Below are 20,494 nucleotides of genomic sequence, written 5' to 3'. Positions count from 1 at the left end.
TTTATTTTTTTTAAGATAAAGGAATGATTTCGAAGATAATTGACCAGAATGTAGGACAGGGGAATCTCTCTCAAGGTGGCCATACATAGGAATTAAAACCATTCATATGCAAATGTACACACTTAATCCAAATAACCCCACGTGCCGGGACTTAATCCTATTGTGCCATCTGCGCCCCAAAATTTCAGATTTCCAAGAAAAAAATTAAATCGTTCTACTCAGTGGTAAGGAAAGCCTTATATCCGGGTAGGGTGCTTGTTTTTGTTAGCCGTACACTATACAGACATGGCGAGATCGCCCGGTCGATAATAATACGTGATTGAGTGGGGCGCGATGTCGATACAAAACGGGGGATCCCTTTGTATACAAACACAGACAGCCCAGACAGTTGTAAACCAACTCATTAACCCTCTAACGCAAATGGTTTTATCCGTACATTGAAACCTTTCTTTACAGCAAAAGGATTAAAAAATACGTACAACTGACAATGCATTCATGGCTACCCCATTTTCAGTACGCACAACATGAGATTTCGACCCAACAAAACAAAACCCGCGCCAGAAAAAAAAGCCCTGGTAGAAAATAACCCAAACAACTCACCGTCACTTTGCGATGTCTTGTCAGCAGTGCTTCTGAAAGATCCTGTCGCCTTTCGCCCGAGTTTTTGCCGAGCCGCTACCAGTTTCCTCCGGGCCGTTGACATCTCGTACGAACCCGTAGAAGACCTTCTTGGTATGCTGGTACGTTTGCTGGCAGGCGCTGCTGTAACTCCTCCGCTTTTGCACGATTCCGTGTCAGAGTCTTTATCTTTGCTTAGCATATCCTCCGAGCCTCGGCGGCTAAGCGGATTTTGTGGAAAGGCTTTGAGAAAGCCGGAGTGAGTAAGCTGTGCGAGGGTGACCCCGTCGGGGCCGGGGACTGCGATAAACCGCTCCCGTCCGTGGTGGCCTCGGCAGGGAAGGCTGCCCGTACTCACGCCCGCTACGGGCTCGTTCGCTGATAAACTCGAGTCATCGGAGCATAGCGATTCTGCCGAGTTAGCGCGGGAGCCGTCCGATATTTCGGGCTCGCTGTAGTAGAATATCGACCTGCCCACCTTGGCCATGACGCCGCTTTCCATCGTAGCCTCACGGGCGAGCCTTCGGTGGGATGTGTCGCCTCTTCCCGAGAGCAGCGCGGTGGAACTCTCGGTGGGTTCACAGCATCTCCGAGGGTCTACCGGTACGATATGCAGAGTTATTCCCTTTGTGTAGCGCCCCTTTTCCCTCATGTATTTTCAGCACATAATAGACGAGTCGCCAGCCACCCTAGGCGTGCAGCTTGCCACTGTGGTGTCCCCCTGAATGGGTGAGTTCATTCTAGGCTGCCCCAAATCGTCTGCAAGAGATTATCATGATAATTAGCTGAATCGTCCGCCAGACGAACCCACGTAACCCGTTACTCAAATGTACACAAAACACACACGTACATAAATATCCTCACCACACGTGCTGAGACAGAAATCTCTTCAACAGTTTGACAAAGTTTTAAAGAATATATATGTTGACAGGACGCAAAATAGCACAAAATGTGGTGTGAGAGATTGTTAGGAAGATAAATGGGTGTTTCGGGTCACACGCTTCGCAGGAAATGACCAAAATAAATACGCCGTATTTACATACACCGGGTGGGAAGGTTAGAATTTCCGACCGAAGCACGTCTGGGGCCAGTACAACTGTAACAGAACTACCGCTCTCTCTCACACACTGCAGTCTTTTTAACATCTGGCATTGCACCCACGATTTAGCTTCGGCGAAAAAAAAATGGCATTCCTGGCTGAGGTTCAAATTTCTATCCCCCCGACCCCAAAGACTAACGGTACGGAGAAGATTTAAAGATGTCAAAAGGACGTGGTATTTAAAGTAACAGAGTTCTTAGACATTCCCCTTGGAAGACGCAGCGACCCTTAACGATTTTAAGGATCCTCCTGAACTCTTCTTAAGGGCTTAGCCCGAAGACGTACAGATGGAAGAGCGCTGACAAACGTTTTAAGAAGACAAAATAGAACGCTAAGTAGAACTGACAACATTTTCAACGTCAATTCTAAACGCACCCATTCAGGGAATTCAATGCCCTTATAGGTTTATGAAGGTTAGACATCCAGGTAAGCAATATTCAAATACAATTCAATCTCTACAACTGGATAAAAAAACGGATATTTACTTCCGGACGTTTCGAGTGACATCCATCACTCTTCTTCCCCTTATATGCCCTTATAGATTTTCTGAAAGCCTTTGAGGTGCATGTAAATGTAACAATGCATGTTTTGCCCGGCGAGACAGCCTATCAGCATATAAAAGAAAACGGAACAAAGGCCAATAGAGGTTATTCGAGGACGCAAGAGTTACACATCGATTTTAACCGAACTTAAATGGCTTAAATTGCCCTGTTTGCCTTTTTATGTGAATAACGATGTAGACATGATTTATAAATTTCAGAATATGGCTACACATGCCGAAATGATAGCATGATAACGAATACAAAGGTTGTTATGATAACAAAGGCGTTGTCCAACGTAATAAAGTATTTGAGATATTTTTATCGAGAGAGATTAATTATTAAAAAAATGAAGGTTGATAAGGCCATGTTATGACGTGAGGTATGATGACAGAACGTTAGACAATTTATTCGAAAGTCAACATCCCATGAGTTCTAACGGACGTATATATTTGTATAGTCAGAATAGGTAAAGGTAGTCCAATGGCCCTTTTGAGGCCGTAGGGACAGTGGGTTGTTATCCACTTGTTTTAGGGTACATTATGGAAGGTGGGAGCCCATCCCTCTCCTTAGATTTGTATTATCATGATTTTGTAGTTTGTAGTTGACCGTGCGGCGGTAAAGTTTTTTTTTTTTCTAGCTGTCTTGTTCTCGGTCTGTGTTAGACAGATTGTATCACACGTTTATCTATTCATGTTTGGCCGGTGTCACTTTGTGTAACTTGATGAGAATAACAAATATGTCGTCATAACGTTACACAAATAAACAACATAAAAGGCATAATGAAAGATATATCAAATATCCCCACTTCAATCCTAGGGTAGCGTACTGTATAAAAAATGTACTCATTAGCATAGTTAAGTCTCCAACTGAATCTGGACGTCTTTTTATGCATTTTTATGGGGTTTCTTTTATTTTTCCGTCTGCTAGCCAAACGCATAAAAAGAAAACCTGAAAAATAATAATAAACCCAAGTCCGACTAGAAGAGACCCTGACAATAGAGAGTCCGATAAAACCCCTAGGAATACGTTAAAACAAGAACCTAACCTCTGCTTAGAGAGCAACATAAAGAATTTGCATGTAGCCACTTAGGAAATAGAAGACCCAAAGAGTCGACTTTGTTGTTAAAACATTACAAGCTGCTTACACTACCGATAGAACCCTAGAATCCGATGACAGAAAGCTTTGAATAAACAAATCCCCAATGGAATACCAGAGTAAATATTAGAACATGAACACTGTTTACCAAATGATGTCATTCTTTGTGTAAGTCCAGATGAAACTGGTGAAGAAACATAATTTATGATAACATGGAGGTACTACACTCAAACGTCGTGTAATATGGTGAATTGCTCGTTGACGTTCAAGTACGTATTACAATATTGGCAATGATAGAATAATTGTGCTAATGGTAATATAATGAGTAGTGAATTATTCCATACTCACGCAGTGCATGTAATTAAAACTGGATAAACCATAGCTAAGGAACAGTTGATTTTACATTATCTATATCAGTAATTTATTTCCGTTTAATACAGTCCAATATTCATATTAACGTCCAGGGAAAGTGTATATGTCAAAAGCTTTCTTGGCGTAAATATCAAAAATCTATTCTTCTATTCAATTGCAGGGTAAACTTAAAAAATAGTGCTATCCACAGGACACAAAAAGTCGCCGCTATTTGCTTATATATGCCGTTCCCAAAGTACAATATATTGAATGTTTCTTTTAAGCCCATTTGATCTACAACGTAGCTACAATTATGCCTGGACCTTTATATATGTTAAAAGGGGCGCAATATATAATTAGACTAATTTATCATTTATTTCTTTTTAATGTAGTTAGTTACATACTACATGACATACGCAAATGTAAACATACTAAATTTACTATTTCCTTTAAGTCTATTTGACCTGTAAAGTAGCTGGAATTCTGTTATTTGCTCTTTATCTTTGCAAAAAAGGGACACAGTACCTAATTAAACTAATGTATTATGCATTCCATAATGTAGCTATAAATCATAATCAGTGGGAAATTGACGTAAATTGCAGCTGTACCCATTTCGAGGCAATCGCTCACGGCCTAAATCACTAGAAATTTACCACTGGGTTATAGAATTTTGGCTGGCTCGTTTGTCAAATTAGCCTGTTTTGGAGTAGGGGGTATGGGAAAGATTACCTTGATGAATACATGTTGCCGTTCGAAATTGTAAAAGTACAAGTAAGTAATCTGTTATAGTATTAGTATTGACCACCGTAGTGATAGTGAAGCAGCGCTCCAAGCGATCCTTGCGGTACTGCAGAAAGGTACTACTGTTTCGTTATCTAACATCTAAGCATATCTAGATCTAAGGGTGCACTAGTCACATGAGCATGTGTACCATGTTCGTATTAAGTCCGTATTTACATTTTCATACGCAGTCGTATGCACAATACGCACCTCATGCGCATCTCAATTCTTTTGTGTCAGTTTTAGTACAGGGCCGTACTGTGAGAATACCTGCGTACCCAAAACTGGTAGAAAAGGATTGAGATGCATATGAGTTGCATATTGTGCACACGACTGCGTCTGAAAAACAATGTCAATACTGACCTCATACAGAGTTGAATACGTACGCACGTGTGGACTCGGCCCATTGTAAGGAAAGGGAATTACGTTTTCAAGGACGAAATCCGTACCACGAAATCCGCGATCCTAGCCCTAAAAACTTCGGTTACTTGTCATTTGCAGATGATATATGAAATACCCCATACAAAGTCATATCTGCATGCAAACGTTCAAGTAAATGTCAGAGCCATCAAGAAAAATTGTAAAGCATACATATATAATACACGCGCGACTGACTAAGTACACACTCAGCAATCAGACATATAGACATGAATGACTCCACCGACGCAGACAGACACTTATGAGACGATTCTGTATTCATGACAGTAGACACGCCACACTTCACAGTCGTTACTCATTTTACGAGCTTTTTGACCCCGTTGCATCAGACGATACGCATTTACGGAAATCATTTGACAGGGCTCAAAACACTGGGTACCCAAGAATGCAGCTGTGCACCTAATTGTTGGCTCTAGGTGCACATACGTTTTTATATAGGATTATATAGGATTCTATTGTACACTTTGGTATACAGCATATCATTGACATTCGAGTGTTAGAAAAATAATCAATGCTCTAAAGAGGGACAGTATAGAAAGGTTTGTAAAGTTTTGCTGCCATTCTCCATCATTTTATGCTGTGCATCTGATACTTAATTTTCTGTGCATCTAAATTTTCACCTAGCTATCAAAAATGAATTTGGAGCCTTGTGTTACCATGTCATATCATGAGTCTATGTCCTTCTATTTTACTCAGTATTTGCTGACATTCTATTTTAGTTCAGGTTGTGCACTCATTTTTTCTGTTAATCTAATTTTCAGCTTAGGTGCACACGTGCAACAGCTATTCCATAAATGAATTTCGAGCCCTGTGCTGTCATATCATACCATTTTAATCAGTTTTTGGCTTTTTGCTGACATTCCATTCATTTCAGGTTGTGCACCCAGTTTTTGGGCTAGGTACATATACCCTTCCCCCCTCCCCAAAAAGAATTCCAAGCCATGTTCTGTGATATCATATCATATGAGTCAGTGTCCTTTCAACCGTCCTTCACAATTGTCGTCTGATATTCCGTCTATAGACAGATAGGTCATCAGTGTACCATTGTTCGCGCCAAATTATCTGTGCAGTGATCTCATTTGTACCTGGTTGCCATTGGCAACCATTGTTGGGAGGCACCTTGGGGAAAATTGGGGCCCCGCCCCTTGTTTCAGACATGACGACACTGCAGACGATGATAAACGAATACCGTACTTCTTCAAATTTTTCGCGGGGGGTTTATGTTCGCGATTTTTGCGGTGGTCATTAAGTCAAAATCGTTGTTTCCTATGCTGAACAGTATCTAACTATAGCAATATCGCCAACTCAAAACTATTACGAAAACTCCCATTTGTTCCTTACCACAAAATGAATTCACCGCAAATTTAAGGACAATTATAGTATGTCGACACTGTAATCTAGATAGACTACAGAATGAACGCCATTTTGTACAATACAGAGAGAGTTGAAATTTATAGACTGATACAATGTATGTTTTCCTATACTTCATACACTTCAGTAATACAAACGAATCAAATATCATATCACAGACAAACCTTTGATTATTAAACATATCTGCTTTTACATTTTCACCGTCACAAAGAAGCGAGTAGAAGTCGAATTCACTTAGCTGATTGTAGTTTTTCTGCTAGCTTGCCAATACATACATGTATCTGTCAACTATTCTTTTGTTGCGACCTGTACTTAACCCACTGGGTATATATGTACAATAAAAGTCTTCATTCATGCGTTGACATGGGGGAAAATGATGTTTGCTGCATGAGGGAGATGACTGTTAAAGGGGGTTGTTCAGTAATCTCTTGGGGGCTTCAATCATACAGTAATCACGATGAGCTAATGACAAGGGTATTACTATTAGGGATGTACCATTGTGGGTCGTGGGGGGATAAAATGTCAGTATATTTTTGTTATGGATATACATGAAGTTTGTGTTCATTTTTATCGTTAGATCTGTTGTTTTCTGCAAATTTTATCATTTTATAAAGTAATATAAATATTGTCTTGTCATTCCCAAACCACACACACACACACACACACATATACACACACATACATTACATACATTCACACACACAAGAAAACATACAAACACACACATACACACATCATATATACACACATACACATATATACGTGTTCACGTATACACACACAAATGTGCACATACGCACATGTACTTGTATACGCACACTAGAGACACATAGAGTCTGATTTCATCTCGACGTATAAAAAGTCACATATCCTTATGAACAGTACTAAAACATCAAAATCCTCTCCGATAACAAAACAAACATCCCCCTAGAAAATAAAACAATCCGGCTTCAAGACGTAATGATCTACATAAAATCCCGTCTATACCTACAAGTCTTATCTAAACTAGGTCACTGTGCATCGTTAAAGTCAGTGGAACGTTTTGAAGTGTCGGTCATAATATTTTACGTCCTATCTTACGGACACAGGGACCATAGAGCCAATCTGTTAGTCTTTCCGTTGTCTGACCTGTAACTATAAATGTATAGAAGGAGACTATATAGGTATTATAAAAGGAGCGAAAAGGGTCTTTGATAGCATGTAAAGAAAATACAAGCTAGATTAACATTTTTTTTTACCGGACACAGGCGATCATAGGGATCATCTAACCTTTCTCGTATATAAGCTGATCTGACAACTATGGAAATATGAAAGTATAGACTCTTTGAAGCAAATAAGAGAAAGAGGGCTTTTTTGTACCAAAATGTAACATGAAACAAGCTAGCTAGCTGTACGCCTTTATATGTGACATGGTTTGCACATTTTACTAGACTTATAAAAGGCTTTTGACACTATCAACGTCTATTAAATGTAGTCAATGTTTTCCGATGGTTACAATAAACTTGCCAACAACTTGCATTCAGCAATTTTGCAGTAGAGATCTCAAACAACAACAAAACACCAGGGATTTCTATAAAAACTTGGAATGTAAATGCTCCGAGACTAGAACCCACCGTAATTGTTACCCGTCTTTTGTGTATCTCTGTTCTCTCCAGCTATGGCGCTCGTTATGTGCTCGTAAAGAAATGGTTTAAGATTAAAACGGCGGCAGACCTGGAATCCAAAATGAATTCAAAATCGCTACCACCAACAGCGAAGCGCCTTTTTGATCAAAATTTCACTTTCATAGACTTGATCTTTAACGATCCCTTAACAAATGAATGATGACCAATGAAAGGAAGTACGACCGGGATTCGAACTCGCGACCCCGTGTATTCAACCCCACCGTCTGTCACATTCAAACAGCGCTCAAGAAGCTGTTACGCGGAACAAAGTCGAACTTTAGACGGCCAAACTGCAATTTGAACCCGTGACCCCTGCATCGTTAATTCATCCCTATCTCAAAACCTCTGTGGGGGACCGCAAGCGATTTCCAGCGAAATGGTTTGGATTGAAAAACGGAAATCGAACCTACCATCTTCTTTCAATAGAACATAATGGAAACCCTTCTACCATAGGAGTCGACCCCTGCCAATCCTTATACACATCTATAAGGTATTGGACAAAAACAAATACATGAGGTGTACTGGCTTGAGAACGTACTCAGCTTTATAGCTTCGAAACACAAAAGTCAAGACAAGGCAAATTTTTTTATCTTCTTTCGATGGTTTATGAAAATTTCCGAGATTTATTAGCAAGCCATGTGTACGTGTCAATTTTATTAAATGTTGTCATTTATTGTATTGCAATATTTTGTTATCATTTACTATTATGTTATGTTCTTCTCTGATTTGTTCAATTTATCTCAATTACTTGAGAAGGGGGAACTAGAACAACCCATCGCGTCATTTCTCTACATCTAGCACGTGTTCATTTTGTTCTAATTATGCTGTGTAAATTGCTTATATAACGTATACAAATGGATGCAATAGCTATATAGAATAGACGCAGCCAAACGTCATGGACGTACATGTAGTCGATGTACCGATGTTTATCTAGTGGCGTATAGTTCGCACCAATTCGTGATATTTAGCGAAATCACAATTTTCAAAAAATCGCAATTTTAGGCGACAAATTGGAGACGTGAGGGCGCCTGATAGCGAATGTACTGCGCTGCGCAAACAGTCGTCAGGATACGCAGCCCAATGAGAAACCCTATACCCGCTTTAAAGGTGGTATCTCAGTACACTTGGGGCTCCGGTGCGGCACTGCGGGGCTCGAAATATTACTCAACTAATTCCAGAATCAAAGAACGAATCTTATTACGTTTTGTGTATTTTGCTGTCTTCTATGTCATACATTTACGTATTACGCAATATGTAAATTATATTTTAAAAATCGGCGAAATTAACAAAACAGTGCCATAGTGAAGGAACCCCGCAGTGACGCACCGGTACCCCAAGTGCAGTGAAATACGGTTTTCGCGGTGGCCGCTTTACCGCGAACTTAAAACCACTGCCAACATTTTTCCATGGCAGTAAGAGACTACAGTGCACGGTGCTACCGCAAAATTAAAACCACCGCGAAATGTTCTTTTTCCCGCTACCGCGAAATCAAACACATTTACAGTAGCACCTTAAACACGATAAATGATACAAGGATCCGCACGGTAAGATTTCCATCTAGATTCCAAACGATACAGACAAACATTAATCGAACGCACTTTGCGACGCCGCAAATGGCTCGTGGGTACTTTCCTCAAATGGACGAAATCTGCCGTACCCAATACCTAATAACTCCTTGTCAGATAGCAGATTTTTCTAGAACCTTTTAACATACAGTGCATGTACGTAAAGATGGTATCTCACTGCACTTGGTGCACCGGTGCGGCACTGCGGGGTTCGTTCACTGCGGCATTGTTTTGTTATTTTCGACAATTCTTTTTTTTCATTTAGCGCCATTTTTTTTATAATCTAGATCTTGCGCAATACGTAAAAGTTTGACTAAGAAGACAAGTAAATACACAAACGTAAGAAAATTTGTTCTTTATCTCTTAAATTCGTTGAGTCAACTACGAACCCCGTAGTGCCACATCGGTGCCCCAAGTGCAGTGAGATACCATCTTTTAGGTAGACTAGGAGACGTTTTTGATGATGAATATCTCTTGGGATTTTCTATCTCTCCTTGACCTTAGACCTTATGTAGGCACTCATGCTGTTAATTCTATCAGCAGATGAAAAATTACCTTGCCGTAAATGGGGAGGGGTGCTGGAGCGTGGGTTCAAGGGCATTTAAGATATAAAGCTGAATACGTTATTTATAGTTTGTTGAAACGGAAAATGGTAATATGTATGGCTGCTGTGTTCGTAGTTGCTTGTCACACCATGATGCAGGTACACACAACTCACACTAAAACAAGCACACACACACACACACACACACACACACACACACACACACACACACATGGAAACACACGCACACACACACACACACACAGGAAAACAAACGCACACACGCACCACATACAAACACACGCACTCTCTCACACACACAGGCACATTCACGCAGACAAACACACAGATACACATACACTGACACACAAACATACACACACACACACCTACAAACGCACACTGGCACACACACTCACCTAGAGCTAGATACGAATGTACACACAGAGACACACATACACACACACAAGCACACACAGGCACATATACACACACGTACACACACACACACACGTACACATATACACACACACACACACGTACACACACGCGCGCGCGCGCAAACACAGCGAATTCTCTTCCTATATTTGCTTAGAGACAGAACATCATGTACATGATGTACGTCCAATCTGGTGATCCCATGCGTAACGGTACGCCTAATACCTTATACCACAGTATGACATATCCAGTGTTCAAATTTAAAAGGCTGCCCTACTTCCTACATATTAGAAACACGGGCCATTACCTCTGATGAGCGTCGTGTCTTCTGCCAGGCGTTACTTATGATGTGACAGACCTACGCGTGCGGGGAATATTACTTACGTCCTTAGCATACTCTGCTAGACCGGTGCAATGTAGGTAGAGTGTTCGTCTTGCAGTCGGTAGGCTAGGTACTGAGTTGGATCCCCCGATAGCCTCCATAGCAGGCTCTCTGGGCCCTTTTCCCGACGTCTTTTGCTCCTAATACAATTTTGCTGGCAATTTCTTTTTGTACTTTAACGACAATTACGCGACCCGGGACAAAAATAAATGACCAGCAAATGTGTATTATGAGCAAAAAAAGACGGGAAAATGCCCCAGAGAGCCTGCAATGGAGGCTAAAGTGTCATACTGTAGACTTGGGGTCGTGGGTTGTTATCCACTGTGCATGTGTCTAGGATACGGAATTGGTGGAGCCCAAAGTCTTGTAAAGAACATTTTCCAACTCTGGCATATTATTCCGTCTATTGGACCAATTTCTACCATTTTTAACAGAAACCAATGCAGTCACAAGCGTACATAAATGCATGTGCTCGTAAAATTTCTATTTCAAATAAAAAATGTATGTCGAAAGATAGCATTCATAATGCATATCCCCATTATCTATTTGAGCCATACGTCTATTTTGTGAGTATGAATCATATGCTGAGATTCCCACGTAAGCTATTCAGAAGTATTCTCCCATGAAACGTCGGCAGACGACATGTGTCGCGCAAAATTCATGCCTTGCCAAATTTTTGCTCCTTGGAGCAGTGTGCGGGCGTGTATTTTGAGGATTATGGTAGGGTTAGGGTTATGATAGGGGTGGGGAAAGGGAAGGGGTTGGTGTAGGTGTAGGGGTAGGGGTAGGGGTAGGGTAGGAATAAGCTTAAGGATAGGGTTCGGGTTAGGTTTTGGGTTAGGGTAAGGATCATGATGTAGCTTTATATAGCGAAATTGGGTGATTGGGACCTAGCTAAAGTCGCTTTTCGGGATTCCCATTAAGTATCAATAAAGTGTCTCTATAACCCCCATATAGTGTAGGAGCAAATATTTTGCAGGGGCACAGATTCGGCTTGACATTTGGTCTATTTGGCACGACGTCGCCACTAAATCGGGTACATTCTCAGCCGGAACCCCCGCCGTGAGCCACTGTTCGCGCCCTTTTCAGCCGTCGCCATGGCAACCGGAGAGGTCACGGTTACCGTGACATCAGGTCGTCTGTCGACGAATTCCACTCACAGAGCCAAAAAATCGAAGGCAGTTTGGTACAATGGAAGCGTTTGGAGACATATGACAGCGATTCGCTCCAGGGTTGGGCTAAACCATTTGCCGCTGAGGGAGATTTTTCGATATAAACAAGACATAACAGCAGCAAATTTGTAACCTAGAATATACAAGTTATTTCAAAAGCAATTATAGATATTTCACATGCAGATACATTTACAAAGCGGTACGTGTGAAATAAATGAGATTGTACGATACAGTCAAACATGTACTAGTGACCATCTCTACGTAAGAACCACCTGGCCAATTTGGCCACTTTATGCTTGTCCCTTAGATTCTATCTTTTCTCCGAAATTAAATAATCCTGTCTGTAGTGACCACATGTCCACAAAGACCATATCTTATCCATCCCCCGAGTGGTCGTCTTGGACAGTTTTGCATGTACAAGACCAGACAAAATGCAGAGATATAGAGCCATACGTACCCTATTTACTGAGGGTCTTTTTGTAGTTGACCGAGTACCGCTTATTCAAAGCTCTGTGACCTACCCTTGACTCGTCTATAACCCTGGAACAGACGCTCTAGGCTAGAACCTATCGAACAGTTGCGCAACATTTCATACCAGTTACTGAATTGAAATATGTAAGTCTGGTTTCAATAGAATGAAAGCCACTGCTTTATTTCCCTATCCTCAGGCATACACAACTTCAAAATAAGCAAATACATACCGCGAATTACAAAGATTAATATCGGAAAACGTATACTAATTTGAAAGAACATTCCAAGGTCAAAGTAAATGTGAAAGAACAAAAATGAAGAATCTATTGTACTATATTCTCTGTGTTCACAGTTCAGTCACTGATTCAACCTTTCTGACCACATAGATTTCATAATGAAGGCAACTTTTTTTGGTCATTTTTTTTATTTTTTTATTCGCACGCTCGCATCAGTTTTTTTTAATTCCCAGACGATGTCATCTATATAATCAAATTAACTTGGACTAAAGAAGAAACGTAGCGTTTCCTGGCTGAATATATTCTACCGGCGTGCGCGTGTGAGATACATTGTCCAGCCAGAAAGTGTTGTAATTTCTCACCCAGCGTCTGCTTGGAGATTACCGAGGCGAGCCCACGTCTGCTCGGGATCAATGAGAAGCTCTGGGTATTACCTCTTCAATCATTGGCTGGGTGATTGGTTCTAGATAGGGATTAACTGAAGCAGGGACCCAGAAAACTCCCTGCTACATCTCGTTCTGATCAATTCTTAACGGTGATGTAGGTAGTCTGCAAACATGCATGGACGCTATGCTAGTTCACCTTTATCTGTGGGGTAGCCTTTCTCCGTTTTTTTTCTTTTTTAAATAGGGTGTTTAGGGATATCAAATCAACGGACGGTGGTTTCAAACTATAAGATTTTGAACTATTGAAATTTGAAGCTACCGTCCGTCGACACGATATCCCTAAATCCCCTGTTTTTAAAAACAACGGATATAGGTTACCCTACGGGATAAGGTGAACTAGTGCTGAATTTAATCGCACCGTTGTTTATATTTGCGTATCATTACTCGCCGGTGGTTTACTGATTTTGTAACCTATAAACGATCAATAAGATACAACAAAATTCAAAAACGATCTGCATTCCTCAAACCTAAGTCAAATATCAGGCTGAGGTTTTCTGATTTTGTAACCTATAAACGATCAATAAGATACAACAAAAATGATTTGCATTCCTCAAACCTCTGTCAAATATCAGACAGTCTAACCTTTGGTAAATACTAGAAGCCTCTCTGTGACTATAAACGCTCGTACGTACGTGGAAATGTCAAACCTCTGCCCCAGACTCATCGATCGTCGTAAGTCCTAAATCAATGTGTAACCCACCGACACTGATCCCCGCGTTACCATCATTACACCGGCAGACGATATTCCTGTCAGTTTTCTTTGGGGGAGGGGGGCAAGGCGGCAAGGCTAACCTGAGTGCCATCCTCCTAGCGAGTCACAGTCACTGTGTTACATGCGTTGCCTTGGTACCAGCTATATACTGGACACAGATACAGAAGCTGGTGTGTTACTCCGAAGGGTAGTTATACCGGCTATATATCTAGATACAGATACAGAAGATCGTGTCTTACGTTATATCCGCTAAACAGATACAGATACAGAAACTATTACATGGTAAGTTACGTCAAAGGGCGCCGTATGTCGGAAACAGAAGCCGGTGTGTTACGACAAAGGGCAGTTACATGTATGCCGGCTCATATTACAGATACATGTTACGCCGAAGGGCGGTTATACCGGCTATACAGATACAGATACAGAAGCTGGTGTGTTACGCCGAAGGGCGGTTATACCGGCTATACAGATACAGATACAGAAACTGGTGTGTTACGTTAAAGTGTGGTTATACCGGCTATATGTCGGATACAGAAACTGGTGTGTTACGCCAAAGGGCAGTTATGCCAGCTCATACAGATACAGAAGCTTGTGTGTTACGCCGTAGGGCTGTTATACCGACTATACAGATAAAGATAAAGATACAGAAGCTGGTGTGATTATATCGGCTATACCAAATACAGATACCGATACAGAAGCTACAAATAGGCAATTTTCTTACGAATCTGCAGTTTCCTCAAAATTCTTTGCAATTGTGCATTACATCATAAATTCCTACCTCTTTCTAGAAAGCGGAACATATAACATTTATCAAGGGGTGAATCGACAGTAAAATATGTGAACATTTGACATACCGATGATCGAAAACGGGAACAAATTACCTATTCTCTCCACCCACCGCTGACTACCCATGTGTTAATGCCTAATCAGATATTCAATATAAGATTCAGTCATGTGGATGACCCTAATTGGGTATGTACTGACATTTCTGTCGATCTAAACACATTTAGAAACCCATACATTTTACTATCTCTGTCAAGGGTTGGCACTGAAATGTTGGCAATCACTCAATGAATGCTTCAAATATCATAATACTAGTATAGAGGCCTTGTTCCTGAGAAAGGGGATGTCCCTGTAGCTCAACTGGTAGCAGCCTCACAGTTGAACTCTTAGTTCCAATAGGTTGATAACTGGGTTAAATTCTGGGTAGGGTATCTAGGTTTGGGTCGTTTCCGTTTTTTGGAAAGGGGCTCGTAAAATAGAGGTCCCGTGCTCAAGGAAGTGCCTCAAGCAGGTTAAAAGAGAAGGGCTAGCAACCCCTCACTTTAAGAATATACCTTGCTACTGAAAATACAAGGACACTTGCTGCTCTATGGTCTTCTATGTGTAACTAGGCATTACAAGAGTCCAAACGTACGGACGAATCCCATAGAGCCAAAATAAGGGAACTGTACATGTAGAAATGAGCTCGAGGTTTCCGTGTTCGAGGAAGTGCCTCAAGCAGATTAAAAGGGAAGAACTAGTAAACCCTCCCTGTAAAGATATATATACTAAAACAGCAAGGACACTTGCTGCTCTGTGATCTTCTATGTGTAACTATGCATTTCAAGTGTCCAAATGAACGGACGAATCCCCTGGAGCAAAAAAGGGACCTGTACATGTAGCAGCCATTTTGTGATAAATGGCCTGTCGTCTAATCATGTGGCCCCACATGACGCGGCTGTCGTTCATAAAACATCGGCGAGGTCACACCCCCGCTTGGCCTGGTAACCATTCCACCGTAAGCTCGCCGCTATCTCCTCGGTGCTATGACTGTTGCTCGCCCGCCCAGTTTATTAGCCCACCCCGGTGTTTTTTTACGGGGATGATTTTAGTTACAACTGCGGCTATAACTCGAAAGGTTGGCTAAAAAGGCTATGTACCAGAAACAGGCTATAGCAGAAAATGGCCCGGTAAAACACCCCTAAGCTGGCCAGTGGAGAATGGTTACCAAGCGTCCGTGCCGTGTAGCTTCGCCCGGTATGTTAAACCACCGACTCGACTGAAATTTCATAGCTACATCGGAATGGGAAACGTTTCAACAATTCACCATCACCCAAAGTGGGACAGACAAGCCCCCTTCTAGTTTCCATAGCACACTATGTCATTTGCCTTTTTCCTGGCCCTTTTATGTCCCTTTTTCCTGATTTTTGTGCCATTTTTACAATATTGTTCAGGGTTTCTTTCAACCATTGTTGTTGATGTCCAACTTGTAGTGTACAGTGGCACATAGGGCAGTAAGTGTCATAACTGTTTCTATAGCAGGGTATATTTTTACAGGGAGGGGTTTCTAGCTCTTCCCTTTTAACGTGCTAGAGGCACTTCCTAGAACAATGGACCCCCATTCCGAATAATATGTGTAGCCCCAAACGACATGCCCTGTACAGCCTTAAAACCCAGTAGCAACAAGAAAACTGATATACAAATAGAAAACAGCTCCGATATACTGTAAACCCCCAAAACAGCCCAGCCACGAGGCCTACTATGGGGGCTACCCTTTTCTAGCTTTCTATCACCATACCTACTACAACATATGCTCTGGTCATATAATTTTGCATCGCCAAATTATTATAAAACCCAACACGGCTTGAAGGCTATATTTCACAATGCTGGCATTTAGTCGATACCATCTTAGCCAACCACGTGAGAGAAAAATAGAGATACTGATTAAACCCCTCTAGAAGATGACACGATACCATGGGGGATTTAATTTTTTTGGACCGCTTCCAAATGAATGCCCTAAGAGCGGTCTATCCAGTATATATGTCTACAGAGCATGGTACATATATTCACACACACGAAACAGTGCGATATAACATATGTCTACGTGTATATAGATACGCCTTGTAAACGAGAAATGGTCCTCCCTATTCTTAGCATCCCTGGTACGGTATTGTGTGCAATTCGTACGGTTTGGTACCTTGTGTTATTGTTTCACATCGCCAGGTCTTACCTATTCACACACACGGGCTCAACCCACTCAAGGGCCCGAGAAATAAACACAAACTCACCGGTGATTTCCACGGACTTTTCCCTCCTGTTAACGAGCCTCTCCCCTCTCCAAATGTTTGTGTGGTTCGTTGACGTTGATAGGGAGGAAATACACGGACGGGTTTTAAAACGTGTGTGTCCTCTAAACCGGCGTTTCCCCGTATAGCCACTCAGGTGGTGCTTCAGGTGACGTCATGGGCGATACCACTCTTCCACGGGAGGGTGTAGCAATGACGTCATTTTTACAAATCGCTTTAAACATTGCTATAATATGACCCAGCCTTTGTATAGATGAATATGTCAATTATATGCGTGTATGATGAGTATTTTATTACTGTTAAATGGTATTTTGTTGTGTTATTTTGTGTTTTTAAAGTGTTGCCACGATGGAATGGTAGAGTCCGGGTGGTTACACTATCTTCTCACGGGTGGGTATGCATGATGTCATGCGAAACTATCCCAGGTAGGTAAACAAGGCAGGTGGGTCTGGACACCGGAAATGGCGATTTACTGAGCTCATATTTGCTTCCGTAAGTCACATGGCGACTTCTGTTTCTGTGGTTAAAAAAAGGTGGCATCGAATGGACGAGTGGGTGGGCTAGCTGACTCAAGGTCTCATTGATGAGTTTCTTCTTTCCATAGACTTGTATGTTATAATTCGTATTTTTCATGGGCGCGTTCATAATGACGCTACGTAAAATTTCAGCAGATTTTTCATTCTATGTTGAGCACATTTACCCTATATCGTGGGAAAATATTGTCAACGTAAACTATGCGTAGGAACTTTTTTTTATAGCAATTACAAACGACGATTAGTCAATCCCCACAAAAGGCACTTTTTTTCGCTTTGAGTGTACAACCGCACCACTCAGAACCCAGGGCTGTGTACCTCCGACCTAGCGCGCGGCTGCAAAACTTTACCTGCTAATATCTTCAGTTACAAACAAGCTTTCACCAATCTAACTTTTGAGATCAGTTCCGCTGGCTAAAAGGGAATTTCTCACCGCTAAAAACACGCGTCCATGCAGCCGTTTATTTTTTTGGCTCGGATCTATTTTAGGGTGTCCACTCGCGGAGTAATACATCAATGAGACCTCAAGGGCCAGAGGTTTCGGGTTCAATTCCTGTCATTTTGGAAAGGCACTTGACATTCCTCACTCTACCCAGGTGTAAAAATGGGTACCTGACTTCGGTTGGGGAGGTAAAAGGCAATGGAAGGAGAGGGATGGGCTCCACCTTCCAATACTGTACACTAGACACAGTGGATAACAACCCACTGCCCCTACGGCTTCAAAAAAGGCTATGGGACTACATTTACCCTTTTTACTGGCTGCGTTGTGATTGGTAATCTGTCCCATTTCATGGTGATTTACTAGGATTTTCCCGCCATCTTTCCGGTGACAGATTGACCCAGTACGGGAGGTAATCCTCTAGTGTTGTACCTGTCGCCATCGTCCTTTGCACCTGTCAATCATGCATGACGTCATACAGTCGTGGGATATCAACCACTTCTGTGAGTGGGCGTTTCGCTTTCGTAGATAGATTCATCGTATCTTTTCTCAAGGAGATTAAACAAGGGATATTTTAAACATATTTTCTTCTATCCATGCACTTTGTACAGAATTCAGACATTGAGGGAAAATTCGTTTCTTTACTTATACAAAGTCTGTCAATTCTAAGAGACGATAATGTCAGAAATAGAACTATCTTGTGTAAATGAAAATACAGTTCGTACTCTTGTATTTTAGATGTCTTTAACAGCAAAATGTTGAAGTAAAACTATACCATCTATTTTTACCAGCTCAGTGCATTGGTAGAACGCAAATACAGTATTATCACTAACAATGTTATCTTAGCCAAAATCTAGCCCATTTTCCTGCTCCACCCTCCCACTACAGCTAATTAGATAAAAAGCAACCTCTAGTGCTGTGGTGACAGTGATAAACTCCGAGCAGATGTGATGACTGACTCGGTTTGTCTTTGAAGCCTTTTTGCACCATTTTCTATGTCTTTACATTGAAGCGGTTTTCAAGGGATCTAGTGAAAAATACACACCACTGAAATAACTTACAAATAAAGTCTACTTAAAGAGATGTATAACAAGACCATCGTATATCCAGGGTAAAAGATACAAAGACCGACAGTTATGCTGCAGTACCAAGGACAAGTGCTAGGAGACCCAAACTTGACTTTGATCTTCGTCTTCCCAAGACGTACTTACATGATCACCACATTTCATCCAGCTGTTGTAATACCAACAACAAATATCCACAAAAACACACAGACACACCGAAAACAATACCTCTATCTCAATGGAGGTAAAAAATGACCATATGTATGCTCATAAAAGGGTAGCATGCATGTATCTGTGCTTAAAGAGAAGATGCTTACACAAACCTCGTATTAATGACGTCACCTTATACGGGCCCCATGAACACAATAATTTTTCACCCCTCCCTCCCAAGGGAATAACGATCCATCCCGTCACTCATCCTTACAATCACTCCCAGGAGGTTACCGAACCGTCCCGCTAGTTTATCCCTTTGTGTCAGTGACTTATTATCTGACTCATGCGAGACTCGAGTCTCTGTGGCCTGACAAATGTTACCTGTCTAAAGATAATGATTATGTAGAACGTTTTGCCGTGAACGCTTATACTTGACGTGACATACCATATGGAGCGTGTAACGCATCATTGATCTATGTCAGGTGTACAACACGTTCTGACATTGATTTCAAGTAAATACTGTAGTCTTTGTTTGCTTTACCTTTTCACACGGCTGTATTGTTATGATCTTACCTTTTTGAGTTAGTTCTTGGGGCAACGTATACGTAGGTAGCATTAGAATAAGCGAGTCTACATTCATAAAACATTTGGTGCTTTGAAGTAAGGGGTTCGTGGATTTTGTATTCGTACACCGTTACCTATAACGCTACTTTACCTTTATCCGCGTGGTAACCTATATCCGTTGTTTTTCAAAACAGGGTAAAATTTAGTGATATCATGTCGAGGGATTTTAAAAATGTTGCAGTTTGATGCAACGGCGGATAAAAGTCACCCAAATATTTGAAAATAATTCTGTTTGATATAACAACGGAAATAGGTTACCCTGCGGATAAAGGTGAACTATATCTAGATCCCAATGAAGCATATACATGTATAACATAAATCGATCCGAAGTCAAATTCTGGCATTGATGCGTTAGTTGTTATCATGATATGCTGACTTGGCAAGAACAGTCATAAAATGGTACATGTAGATATTGATTGTAGTCAGATAACTGCGGGTTTTACAATGTGAATGTGGGTTGGAAGTGTTTTCCTGTTGCACCATATGTCATGGGTTGACGTGGTAAGGCAAAATTGAACACACAGATAAATGCTGGGCCAGTAAAAGCTTTAAGTGACGTCGAATAGCCAAAGTAACATTGTTAAAATAAGTTGTATTTTGCGTAGTGCCACATTACCCTTGTCTTGTCTTTGTTTCGTTTTAAAGCATATCAGAGCTACTCTCTAAGCAGAGGTTGGTGGGGAGGCTG

At 41.3% G+C, this 20,494-nt stretch overlaps 1 protein-coding gene across 2 annotated transcripts in view; it reads right to left on the bottom strand.

Annotated features, from left to right (window-relative positions):
* Positions 1-17,140, bottom strand: part of LOC118406100 — a 54,293-nt gene extending 37,153 nt beyond the window's left edge. For both annotated transcript variants that reach the window (XM_035805963.1, XM_035805964.1), the window contains exons 1-2: positions 16,976-17,140; positions 601-1,377 (exon numbers count right to left, since the gene is read on the bottom strand). In XM_035805963.1, coding sequence (XP_035661856.1) covers positions 601-1,270 — 670 coding nt within the window. In that variant the 5' untranslated portion in view covers positions 1,271-1,377; positions 16,976-17,140. The remainder of the gene's footprint in view (positions 1-600; positions 1,378-16,975) is intronic.
* Positions 17,141-20,494: the final 3,354 nt, after the last annotated feature.

The sequence above is a fragment of the Branchiostoma floridae genome, chromosome 18, assembly GCF_000003815.2.
Source record: "Branchiostoma floridae strain S238N-H82 chromosome 18, Bfl_VNyyK, whole genome shotgun sequence".
NCBI classification, from domain to species: Eukaryota; Metazoa; Chordata; class Leptocardii; order Amphioxiformes; family Branchiostomatidae; genus Branchiostoma; species Branchiostoma floridae.
This window is presented reverse-complemented; position numbering and strand designations above follow the sequence as displayed.